This window comes from Columba livia, chromosome 12 (assembly GCF_036013475.1).
Source record: "Columba livia isolate bColLiv1 breed racing homer chromosome 12, bColLiv1.pat.W.v2, whole genome shotgun sequence".
NCBI classification, from domain to species: domain Eukaryota; kingdom Metazoa; phylum Chordata; class Aves; order Columbiformes; family Columbidae; genus Columba; species Columba livia.
Genome location: NC_088613.1, coordinates 13,703,891 through 13,717,197, shown reverse-complemented (window position 1 = coordinate 13,717,197; position 13,307 = coordinate 13,703,891). Strand labels below are relative to the sequence as shown.

The 13,307-nt window shown below is 34.3% G+C and overlaps 1 protein-coding gene across 6 annotated transcripts in view; it reads right to left on the bottom strand.

Annotated features, from left to right (window-relative positions):
• The window catches only part of DIAPH2 (diaphanous related formin 2), a 212,389-nt gene that overhangs the window by 82,824 nt on the left and 116,258 nt on the right, over positions 1–13,307 (bottom strand). For all 6 annotated transcript variants that reach the window (XM_065077869.1, XM_065077866.1, XM_065077867.1 and 3 more), the window contains one exon: positions 1,292–1,457. In XM_065077869.1, the coding sequence (XP_064933941.1) occupies positions 1,292–1,457 (166 nt within the window). The remainder of the gene's footprint in view (positions 1–1,291; positions 1,458–13,307) is intronic.

Below are 13,307 nucleotides of genomic sequence, written 5' to 3'. Positions count from 1 at the left end.
TTCCCCCTGGAAATTTAGTAATAACCTTTGAAGAGCAACAGGTCATCAGTCCGATCCTTAGGCAGTCAAAAGAAAGGAAAAGAGAAGTAAGCAATTTCAAGTAGTTCCATTGTAATAAACCTTCTAGAAAACACTTGTCCTCTAGCTCCTATCACCTTCATAGCAGCTGAAATACATACTTGAGGATAGACTTGTATCACAATATTTGGATATTTCTAGTCTGAAGTCTGTTTCAAGTAGTTACAATAGAGTAGATTTCCAAACTTAAACATCCACATTTGAAAATGTAAGCCATGGATTTATGCAAAAGTAAATACACTAAAATGTCTCTTGAGAAATATTCCTGTTCTTGAAGAGTCTCCACATAGATGTCCTGACATACTTACCAATTATAAAAGAAATGGTGATCTACTTATTAAAAAAAAAAGTCATCTCAGTGAATGTAAAATGAATAGTTAAATATATTGCAGTAAAAGCTTTCTAATAAAGTAAACTTGGTATGAAAGTTATGTTTCAAAGTAGTTATTCCTCCATCACACTGAAAGTCCTTATGATTACATCATAAATTAAGCCAACTACTGGCAACAGACAGCTGAGTGAGGCACAGCTGTATGGTGAACAGTGGTATTTCCAAGTGATGTTAGTATTCTCTAGAGACACAATGTGACATTCTAGGCACCTGTTTTCCCTGTACATTTCCTATGGTGCAGCAAATTACGGCTTCCAGACAGCCACTAGGAAAGACAGCATTAAACCCATTCAAAAACTTAGCTGTTTAAAATTAAATTCTTCAGGTCCTTCATAAAAAAAGCCATACCCTATCATCAACCATTCTGGATGACTGGAAATGGCAATATAAGCATCTAAGTGAAGTTCATGAGCTTATCTTGAAAGTTTCAGCCTTAGCATCCAGCATCACGGAGGCATCAGGCAGATGCAAACACAACATGAATGCACATACATCATTCAGGTCTTGAATTTAACATATTAGTCAGTATTGGGTCTGTTTGTTGAGAATCAACCAACAACTACATTTTATAAAAGAGGAAAAACATTCTAATTATCCACATCTGAACCACATTGACAATTGAGTTTGCAAGTTACCAACTGGAGGATGACAGCTATCAGTGGCCAAAATCTAAGTAATTCTGGAAATATTCATCTAATTCTCTACCACGGAACAAAACAAGTTAACTATAACATGAGAAATAGACAGAACTAAATAGAGAGAATTAAAATTTGAAGAACAAAGAAATAAAAATACGTATGATATTTTGCAGACAGTACTCACCAAAAATAGAGTTCTGAAGTTGCTCAGATCACCAAAGAATTCTTCTATGCTTGTTACTTTGGGATCAAAGGTGAAGTATTCTCCCAAATTTTCATACAATTTTGTCATGTTGTTGTGCATGTTGGACAATTTTTCATATTGCTCTCGGGCACTCTCAGCAAAGCTGTAAGGTTTTGTTAAGGAAAATGATTCAAACGTAATCCAATCTAACAGTAAAAAAAAAAAGTAAATTCAGTACAAAGGTTAGAACTGGAAAATTTTCTACTACTATCCTGCCTTCAAATATGACATTCTGATGTATTAATGTTTACAGATCTGCAAGACCATAACAACATAAGGTGGTGGCACACTTCTCCATTAAATGATCCCTTTCTGATCGTCAAGGTTTGCCATTAACAGACTACACTACCGACTTCATAAGATTTCCAAACATTCTGGACATTTCTATTCTAATCAATGATTAATTTTGTAAAATACACTCTGTGAAAAGACATGCTGAAAATTAGTTTGCTGTGAGAATCTGACTATAATGCCCCTTTATATGGAAAATATAGTTTTAGAACAATTCATTTGCAAATACAGGAAGGGTGCAAGCTACTAAGGGAAATATTAGTTTGCCTTGAAGCAGGTAAGTTTTAGTCTGTTTTCTTTGGTTGTGATTGTTTATATCCACAAAGATACAAAGTCCTAAATCACTGTTAAAAAAAACATCTAGTACACGATTAAACTTGTTCTGCTGATACTGAATTGCAGCTGATGAAAGTGTTGTGCTGTACATATCAAAACCCAAGAACAAAAGACACGAGTTATTCCCTGAACTACAAAAATCACGCAGCCTGGCTCCCTGTGGCTTTTTCTTGAATGACTTCCATGCGAATTCTGATTCTTAACACAGCACAGCTCATGCTTCAACCTTTCCCATACTTGAGGCTCTAATTGGAGACTCTGCCGAGTATCACTCAATATCTTTGAGATCCCTATATCTCTGCAAAATAACAACTAATCTGGAAACTAATTAGGGAAAAAAGACATACAGAGAAACCGTATAACTCATTTATTTTTGAGATTAGACTAAATCCAAAAGTGATCCTTCAGAAAATAGTCAACAAATTGCAGAATAAAGGCAAGAAATTCAGGTGGATATTCTATTCATAACATTTCCCTAGTGTTTGCATACTCTCAAGTACTTATAAAAGGCTGCATTTCACAAGCTACGTGCAAGAGGAGCAAGTCTGAAAATATCTTCCAGAGGCCTAATATTTTACTTGGATTTTCCTATTCTAACCAATTGGAAGGTAGATAAATAATAGTTTAAAAATTGTGGGTTTTTTAAAGTATGATCAAAAACTCGATATAACATGAATTTTCCTCTTAAGAAACTCATTTTCCAAGCAATCTTTTCTTCTTCATTAGAGCCTCAGGAGCATATAAGAAAAGCTGTATTCTTTTGTTAGCTGATAGTGTTCATTTTGAATGGCAAAAAGAAGAAACTACCAATGTGATGAATTTTAATATATAAATATGAGGATTTTAAAACAGTAATATCTACCTATATGTTTCATATCAGTGCTAACACAGTAGTAATTCCTATATTTTCAGTTTATTAAAAAGAAGTTTAACCTGCTTGGTTAGAATTTCAAGCTTGGACTGCTCATCTTAATACAAGACAAACTTGGTATAGTTCTGTCTTCAATGACATTTAACTGTACAAAAGGAAATAAAAGTTTAATGGCAAGAATACATTAAACAGGTAATAATGGCACATTACTGAATTATTGAGCACAGCCTAAAAATTTTAGAAAAACATGGCTTGCCTCAGAGTCAGCAAACTACTGTGTTGAACAGCTCACAAAAATACTAGGGAAAAAAAGAGACAGAAAGGTATATAATTATTTTAAAGAAACTACAGATAGAATTTGTATAACTCCATTAATATAAAACCAAATTAATACACTAAAAATGACTGAAGAGTCTGAAAAACAAACAAACAATCTTCAAACATTCCAGATTTGAAATTAATTCTTTGAGACAAAGCTCCCAGAGTCAAATTCTCCATTCAGGTTGCTCATTCAACATGAAAAATAACAGCAGTAAGTACTAAAAAGGCAAAAAAAACACCCCAATACTGGTACTGAAACTAGAACATATTTTAAAGCAACACTCTAGAAACCTATACTGTCATTTCAACATTATTATTTTTTATCTAATAAGTACCAACCTGCAAATAAGAAACACTGTTAACAGACAGCTTGTAAGACAAACAAATGTCAGTAAGACGGATGAATATGATGAGCAGAGAGAACAGAGTATTTTAACTGTACTTAATTTTAAAGCAAACAAGTCAGTGTTGTAGAGACAATAGTTTCCAGTCATAGATCATGTTATATTTACAAAGTTATTCTTTGTCACACTCTATATACTTCATACAATCGTCACACTTATAAAATATTAGTAACTTGAAACATCACCTTGAAATGTACAGCTTCAAGTCACTGCAAAGACTTAGTCAATACAATAATCCCAGAGAGGCAAAGCCACACTTGCCTGCACTATTTCACACACCCACGTGGAAAAAATCTAAGCTATCAAAAATAGCATAATAGATATACTTAATTCCAAGTTTTCATTAATATAGATTGCTCATTTAAAAATGGTAAACAAGGTTTCATTTTTACTATTATTAACAACAACAAAAATCACAAAACTATCAAGTGTGGAGATGTTTGTTCAACGAAAAGAAACTATTCACAAGCTTGGTTTTCCACATACACACATTTTTTTAGTTCCTTTCATAACCATAAGAACATTCTAAGCCAAGACTTTACTGTAAATACTATTATTTGAAAAATAATAAGCAAACAAAACAAAACCCTAACACACTTGGACACATTCCCCAAGTTCCACATAAACAAAAATAGGCTTGTAAATCTGAATATATAGAAAGTTATTGCTTTACTAATATTAGGAAACACGCCACTGCAACAAGGACAGAAACATCTCTATTCACTATCTAAGTAACTTTGTCCATATAATCCTTACTGAAGTTCTAAAGGAAAGTTTATGTTTGTTAACCCATTTCCTTTTTTTCATTTTAATACTACTGTAGGTGGCAACTCCACAAAACAACCCTGAGATTTTCCAAGTGTCAGGTCTGAATTTCTGAAGCAGCAGTATTTCAGCTTTAAATTTACAGATTTCTTCCAAAAGTGCTGTCCTATTGGATTGGTTTCACCCTGAGGTTAAAAAAATAAGTAAATCATAGTTCAGGAACAGGTAGCATGCAACCCCATAAAATCCTCTGTACGCTATGTGTCTGAAGAGTTCTAAAGAAAATTAAAATGCAAACAAATAACAAAAGGAAACTTCATGTCTTTTAAACTACAAAGATACAGGTAAATGTAGACTGTTAACTCCATTATCCTTATTACTTTCTTAACCTTTGCTGCCGAATTTCAGTTATCTACTAATTCTATTTTTTCCTGTCTCTTCTTCCTGTTAAGAGAGAGACTGGGAAACTTCCACTTCTCTTTTGTTGGGTTTTTTTAAAGGATTATATTTATGTGTTTGCACTTGCTGCCAACTTAAGCTTCCAGCCAGTTGTGCTTGACAATAACCACCAGTGGGGTGGGGGGAGGAGGGAACAAAAAACCACAAACAACCTGCTTAGAAACCCAGATGGATAATATTCTCACTGCAGAAATCCTTAAGTGTGGTGTCAGTATCAGAATACAGGTAACTATTAGTACTGCTCTATAAAGCCAGATATCCTTAGAGAAAAGATATTTTCAGTTGTTAAGTCAATGATTTTTATACTTTGCAATATCTGACCAGATTACTACAGTTTGCTGGCATTTCAGTGCAATGCCTAAATTAATTCACTTAATTAAGCAAGCAATGGATACAAATGTTACCATGACACTATGCTATCACATTGTGTCAAAGGTAAAGAATCACTAATCACCACCAACAGTTGAATTAAAATCTTCATGTACCACTTCCATGGTACTTCCATGCTTTCTTAGTGGTTTCTTCCATGTAAACGGATGAAAAAAAAAAAAATCAGAGAAATCAAGGTTAAAGACCTGAAATGTGCTGGACGGAAAGGCATCACTTCCACCATAACATCTGCTATGAATTTCGCATCAATATATCAATAACTTGAATAATAGTTAATAAAGTACCTGAACACACACAAAAAACCCTCTCACTTGCCTGAAGGCAAGACCTATTCCTGTCAGCATCTACAAAGGAAATGAAAGCCAACACTGACAGCTTGGCATTCATCAACAATGAATATGCCACAGTAGAAAGAATATTGATCATTTAACTATAATTATAAAAACCACACCGATGTTCCAGCAGTCAAGGAGGTCCCTCTCCAGGGCATATAGCAATTATCAAAATGGAATTTAAGGGATGTTGACCAGCAGTCTGAAACAATAAAACAAACAGAGCAGAGAGTTGATGTCTTTGATACCTCAAGAAGAAGAAAGAATGCACCGCAAGACAAAAGGAGATACCTGCCAGAAATATTTTAACACTTTCCAAATGCATTTCAAAGACTAAACAGAAGTTCTTTTGACATACCCTTCCAGCTACTGGTTACAGGAAGCTGAAAACAGGTGAAAGCAGCATTCCATTGGGAGAGTGTTTCATGTAATGCTTGATTCTCAAAAGTTAGTGCTGATAGAAAAAATTCATTTAACAAAGGCAGCTGGCATTATGCTACAGATGGATTAAGCCCTAATAGAGAACAAAAACACAGGAACAAAAGAAAATAAAGACCCACTGGGACTAGAGATGGAAGATGTTCTCATTTATAAACATACTCAACCCAAAGGGAAAGAATCAATGTATTTAGCATAGTACATAAATAAGCATTATAACAAGAAGGTAAAAAAAGCCTGGGATTTTCTAGGAGTCTGGAAAGAAAAGCCACCTATACTTATTTCAATATCTGATCTACTTATTTTTCAGTTAACTTCAGTTTTACTGAATGTATCAAGGTTTGTTATTCTACTATACACACTGATCCCAACATTCATTACAGACAGAAACTGTTCTCAAAAGACAGCAAAGCATTATTAAAAAACGGAAACATGGCTTCATATGATTTCCTTTCAATTTCTCCATACTAGTCTTTTTCGGTACATTTCTGTTTGTTTCTACAGTTAGATTTTATATGACACACTGCTTTCAGATAAAAGTTATAGTCTTGCTAATTTATAATTTAAAATAGGAAAACTGGTAATCCATTTATTATTTCCAATGTAAATCTTTTTCTCTCAAAATAATGCATTTATAAAAAAATACATACTGTTTGTTTGTTAGCCCTAAATTGCAGATTGATAAATCTGCATTGAGGAGCACAAAATGTCCATGAAATATATCATTACACGATGATAAAGCTCTGAGCCTTCGTAATCCTAAATACTGCAAGACTGAAAATAAATATGTCAATGTGTATTCTTCTATGCTTTACTAAATTTACAATTTGAAATAATGTATCATTCTGTTAGCTATTCCAGGCTCTTGAGTACTCATTTACTGTTGTGAAAATTGACAATTTCCATCAGAATGTTCTGTGTCTCAGATAATACAGTTTAATTAAAGCTGGCTTATTAAAATTTCCATGACAAATTATATGTTTGAATGTTTCTCTCCTGTCCTGAGCTGAACTACAGAATTAATGTCAGTTCTTGAAGCAGGAGGAAACACAGACACAAATCATAATGCTGCCTTATTATTCTGGAGATACACATACACATTACAACTTTAAAGGGAGAGATGCATTTGGAATTTCTCCAATAACTTACATACCAACAGTTGATGTTTCACTAAAATTACAGCATTCTTATTTCAACAGCACAGTCTACAAATTGTAATGATGGAAACCCCGTCTATTAATCTTTACTGAGTATTCTGCTATTTTGAAGAAACGGAAGTTAGTTTTACTTCCATTAACTAACTGTCAGTCAAGTCAATCCATAACATGTTACTCCAGATACTGTGGGAAATTTAATAAATGTGCTGAAAAACTGCCTATTCAAAAAGCTTGAAGGTAAAACTGCTGGAGCCTGAAATGATATAGTTGGGGGAGAATTAATTAGGCAGAAAGAATTATGTAAACGATCACACAACAGCTGATTTTTGTTTGTATGTCTTTATGATGTGTTAGATAAAGCATGTAAGAGTGGGATTAAAACACATTTGTGCCACCACTCATTACAAATCTTCTGTTTTACTAATATCAATATGTGGATCACCAGATCTGCTTGCAAATTTATTCTTAGGTGGCACTTGACATCCTCAGCAATAAAAAATGAGCAACAAAAGGACATTAAGTGTACAGTAGAGCAGGTACAAAATCAGAAAACAATCAGAAGACTCTGCTTAAACAGGGGGCTCTGCATTTATATATTTCAATTAAATGGATTATTCTCATCATCAGAATATCACAAGATACTAACAATTCAGCTAAATCAAATACAAGGACCAAATAATTGAATTTATTTATCTGCAGTGGGTTTGACTTAGGTTCCTATCTGCATTTCAGACAAATAATTGTCTGACTTTACAAAAAAGAACCAAACCCATGCTTCAAACTCATCCGTTAATATAATGTAATTCCTTGACATGATCGCCTGTAGTTAAAACCCTAAATTGACTGCTTGCTAATCTATAGCTATATGCTATTCATAAAGCAAAACATTTTTCCCCCCATGGGTTCACTTCTCTACTACTAATATTGAGGAAACAGCCTTCAACAAGAACACAAATATTTTTGTAATGATTTCCAAACAAGTATCACTACGTGTGAAATTTACTAAGAACAATTCAACCATACATACCACATTCTGTCATTTAAAAGCTCTTACAAAGCATTTCAGAGCAGGATTCTGGATCAAGGAACTGCCAAGCTAGGCAAAAAATATATTTTATAGAGTTGGAAGAGAAAGATTGATTCAGTAGTGTCATCCTCTTTAATGAAGGATGTACTTTTAGGTTCTAATCTCCAAGCTCATTCATAATAGAGCATTCTTTGCATTGAACTGGAGAAACACAAACAGAACTTATTAGCTGAAGACAGAAACTCAGCTTTAATAACACTGAGTCATTTACACTGATAGCTTTATTTTCACCTGCTATCAGAACGTAAACAGATGCTAACAATTTTATTATTCACATTACATATATAATGTACACAGAAGACAAGACTTCTGGAGCATAAACTGATAATTATGAAACACAATCGTATACCTAATATTTTCTGCCTGTTGAAAGCCTTTGTTCTGTGAAAAAAAAAAAAAAAAGCCATAACTCTTCATTACAATACACCTCATCTACACAAATTAAACTCAAAAAACACGAGACCCATAGAAGGAGCCCCATTTTGTTTATTTACACAAAATCATGTATTTCTGAAGACCTTAAAGGTTTACTAATTAAGTACCCATAAAAAGCTCAGTGTGAGAATTTCCTTCTCATTACAACACAAATTACCTCTTCATTCAGCATTCTGACAGCATAGCCCAGAAACAAACAAACAAACCAACAATCACCACACACCACAAAAGAACAACTGCTTCTCAGTTATCACACAGCAAAGAGGTCTACTCCTTTCCCTGGTCTTAATTACATTAATACCTGAAGAAGTCAGTAACTCTCAGAATTATTTAATACAACTGCATTCACTGCGTACAGACAATATTTCAGTGCTTGTGTTTATGAAAATGAAGCACAGCAAGATCATAACCACCTGCTAACAATGCTGGCTGTGACCTGCTCCTCCCTCAATTAAGAATCGTGCTTAAGTTCATGTTCCTTGAGGCTTTCTGACTTGTTTCTAAATGGCCATAAAATTTTCATCTTGATAAACACTAGAAAAATCCCTCAATGTTGACTTACTCTCAGCTCTAAGCAATCATATCAATTCCTAATTTTCATGCATTCTAACTTCTCAATAATGAAAAGACCATTTCCATTGGTTCTACATACACCACTTTGCTATGTACAAGAGAAAGTTTACATCAACCTAATTCCAATACTGCCTTTTTTATTTATACTTCTGCTAATCAGGATGCAAATAAGCACTCATTTCTCTAGAAGTCCCATTGGAACTCTCTAGGCAAAAACTGATAAACAAGGGCCTATTTTATAAAATATTCAGTCCAAGAGACAAAGCTCCACAGGCTCCTTCTTAAATTGGTTTACATTGGAAAAGTCTGTTCAAAGACTTATGAATATCCTGTGGTAGCATGAAGAAAAAAAACACTTTGAAAGTCAATAAGAGCACTTGGCTCCTCAAACTGAACACATAAAAGGCAGCATTTATAAAACCATAGGCTAGAGAAAAGGGAAGAGCTTGGCTATCATGGATATATATATATTTTAATTGGAGAATCTCCAAAATTTGAGCTAGGTATTAACCTAAATTATCTTAAGAACACTAATACTACTGTCCCTTCAGAGAGCGGAAAACAAAACAACGAAACAACAACAACAAACAAAAACCCCACACAGTTGCTGACCTCATAAGGGTTTTTTTCCATAATTGTAACAGGGAAATAATCCCTGAAGTTCATACACCCATTTTTAACAGGGAAATAATCCATGAAGTCCATACACCCATTTTTAACAGGGAAATAATCCCTAAAGTCCATAAACCCATTTTTAATAGCAGACAGAAAGACCAAAACAATTTCTAAAAGTTCAAGAACTGAAAGTGAAACAAACCTTTCAACCTGACAAAATGCTTTATTTCCACTGATGAAGTCATCAGAATTTTGAAACTGCTCTCACAACAACCTGCAGAGAGCAATGGAATTTACTGACACTACCTGACAGGTGAAAAACTTCCTTTTAAGAGAATGGCAAAATGCCATCATGAATGAAAGAGGCGGACTATTTATAGCTTCATTTGTTCTGAAATGGATGTTGTGAGAACTGTTAAAAAGCAGGAAAAAAAAAAAGATCATACCAGAAGAAGAATGAAATAGATAGAGGTATAGATAAAACTTCACACCCAGTGTATATTGGTTACATATTTCATGATCTTCCCTCGCAGTTCTTCAGCCTTTTTAGGCCTTTAGCACATAGTTCACTATGCCAGCGGCATGAAGAGGGAGGGGGTAACTGGTGGGAGTCTGACAACAGAGGGTACTGGGTGACAAAAGAAAGGCAAATAGATTCTTATAAAACTGCAGAAGAATGTGAACAATTCTCCAGTTCATTATTCCAGCTTGGTAATGTTTTACATGTTATTTTTTTATACTTGTGTACAAAATTCATAGACCTCTGCTCAGATCCTTCCAAGTCATCGATAACATTTTTTGCCTGGCATCCCATACTAATAAGTCTGAAAAGGAGTCACTCCCTACAAATTTTATGCAGGTGCTTTTCCAGCACCTATTATAACAGAAATCATCTAGTTCTTAATAATTATCCTTTGTGATATTTTGGTTTAAAAATAATTTGAAACAGTATGAAGTATGGTATTTATAGCTTTTTCAAACTCAAATTTCTCTCTTTTTTTTTGGTGGCAAACAATTATTTATAATCACTATTCATGCATTAATTAGAAAGCAACATAGAAGACATAATACTCAAGAATATATCAAAGAGAAAATGTTGCAAGAGTAATGGATTTCTAGTGTACCTTCCCTGGAGAACAATTAGATAAAAATCTGTTTAGATGAATAAAAACAAGAAAGAAAACAACTAAAATGCAGCTACTACAAACAAAATTATTCTGCAAAATTTGTTTGACATATTATATTCAAATTAATTAAATGTGACTACTTCAAATAACACAAAGCATTGACAAACAGATGTTCTAACAATAAAAAACATTAGTTGTTGATGCCTATTTTAGCAAAGCCATGGTAAGGTAGCCACTCCTAGAAATATTATATTAGTTTTGCAACACACAACGAGATGCCTTAAACAATAATTACAGCTTTGTGTGCCCTGAATCTTTCAGAGAAACTGCAATCACTTCCTCTTTGATCATGCAGTTTTTCCTCACTTCATCTGGATTTAATTAAGAGAGGTATGTTTGAGCTGTCACTTGTACACTGCTTTAACAAGCTTCGATCGGTAGATCTGATGGTTACTTCATCCAGATCAAGTTTTTTGGTAAAGTGTGAGGAAGGAAAAGAGAAGTGACTTCTTATATTTCTAGGTTTCCTTTAATGCAGCGACATCAACTTATTTTCTTGTTTTCTGAAATCTGAAAAAGTTCAGATCATATGTTTCAAGGGCCTAGATGTTCAAAATCAAGGAGGAAAAGGAATGATTTTATATCACCTGATAAAAAAAAAACATAGAATAAATTTATTCAAATTAAGATTTGTTTACTGCAAATAACTGTTGTGATGAAGTGAAATGGTGCATGTCCTTTCCCTCCTATTTTCTCTCCAGATATTAATACCAAAAATATGTAGCCATAACCTACTGGGAAATTATTTGCTAGGAATTCACCACCGTATGCACACAAATTACCTTGCCCCAAGTGACTGGGATTAAAACAAGAAGTCAGGAAAGTGAAGTAATCCCTCCAATTTCAATCTTGGCCAAACTCTTAAAGATATTTCTTAAACAAACATTCATGGTCAGACATAAAAATAAAGAGCATCATCACAGGGCAATCAATATCTGAAATGAAAGTTTCCTATACTCAGATACATTGCTTTAAAAAGGAGTTCACTTTCTCAATGACATCTTTTTCCTGCAAAAAGTTTTTTTAACTACTTTCTTCCTTTTGGTGGAGCGGAGAAGTGTAGAGAGCAATATCTAATGCTGCAGCTCCAGGAACTTATAGAGAACACTCTCTAATTTAGATTTTTAAAAAAGCATATAGCAAATTAGAAAATGGATCTCTAATGAATTATGATTCTAGCAGCACACAATTCTTTACAAAAATATATTTCAGTGATTTCGACAACTTAGTTTAATATAACTTAAAGGATAAAAGCACAGTTTCCCTCAGGCAATTATTCACAATCAAGAAGCCTTTGGATTGCCATGTATTTAAGTACATTTTTGTTCATGGAATTTTATTCTTTAGAGTCTCCTAAACAAGCAGGCTTTTCCTCCTATATAATTTTTCATGTGTCTGTGTGGATTACTGTCAAAAAATTATTCTCTCACTAGTTGGCCAACATGTACTCTAAAAATGCATTTCAGCAACCTTTTTTGTATTTTTTTCCTTTGTTGTATAAAATTCTCAGTCTCACTCAGCACTGGCTTTGAAGCACAATTCTAGATGCAGTCTTCAAGGTGCAGAATAGAATGGGGCTCCCTCATGTGGTAAATCTACATAATCTCAGGGATTAAGCAAAAAAATCCAACACAAATCTACAGCTGAATGTTTGAGTTTAGCCTATAAAGTTCACACTGTGTAATTTACAGAATATATGTTTTTCAATAAATGAAAATTAGAAACATAAGCTATTTGAAGTTTCTAATCGGCACACAGCTACCTGTTGCATATCGTATGGCCAGTTTAGGAGGCTGATTGACAGAGTCACTTTGGCAGCAGCTCTGAAGAGCAAAGGAGCCCAGGAAGGCTGGTTACTCCTCAAGAGGCACAGGAGCAGACTGGCCCCACGTGCCCAAGGATGAGCCGGTGGGGAAGAAGAGCAGCCTGGCTGGACAGAGAGTTTCAGCTGGAACTCAGGAATAAAATGAGAGTTTCTGACCATCAGAAGAACGGGCAGGCTGCTCGTGAGGACTACAAGGATGTGTTGAAGTTATGCAGGGAGAAAATTCGAAGAGCCAAAACCCAACTAAAATTTAATCTTGCTACTGCCCTAAAAACTGATTTAAAATGTTTCTCTAAATACATAAGCAACAAAAAGTGGCTAAGGAGAATCTTCATCCTTTATTGGATGGGGGGGAAAACTGTTTTTCTCAAATATAGTACCACACACTTTTCCAAAGATACTCTCCCTCCACTATGTCCTGATTCCTCTCCCAGGGCCCTTTGCTATATGTCTCCCTTGCATTTCCATTA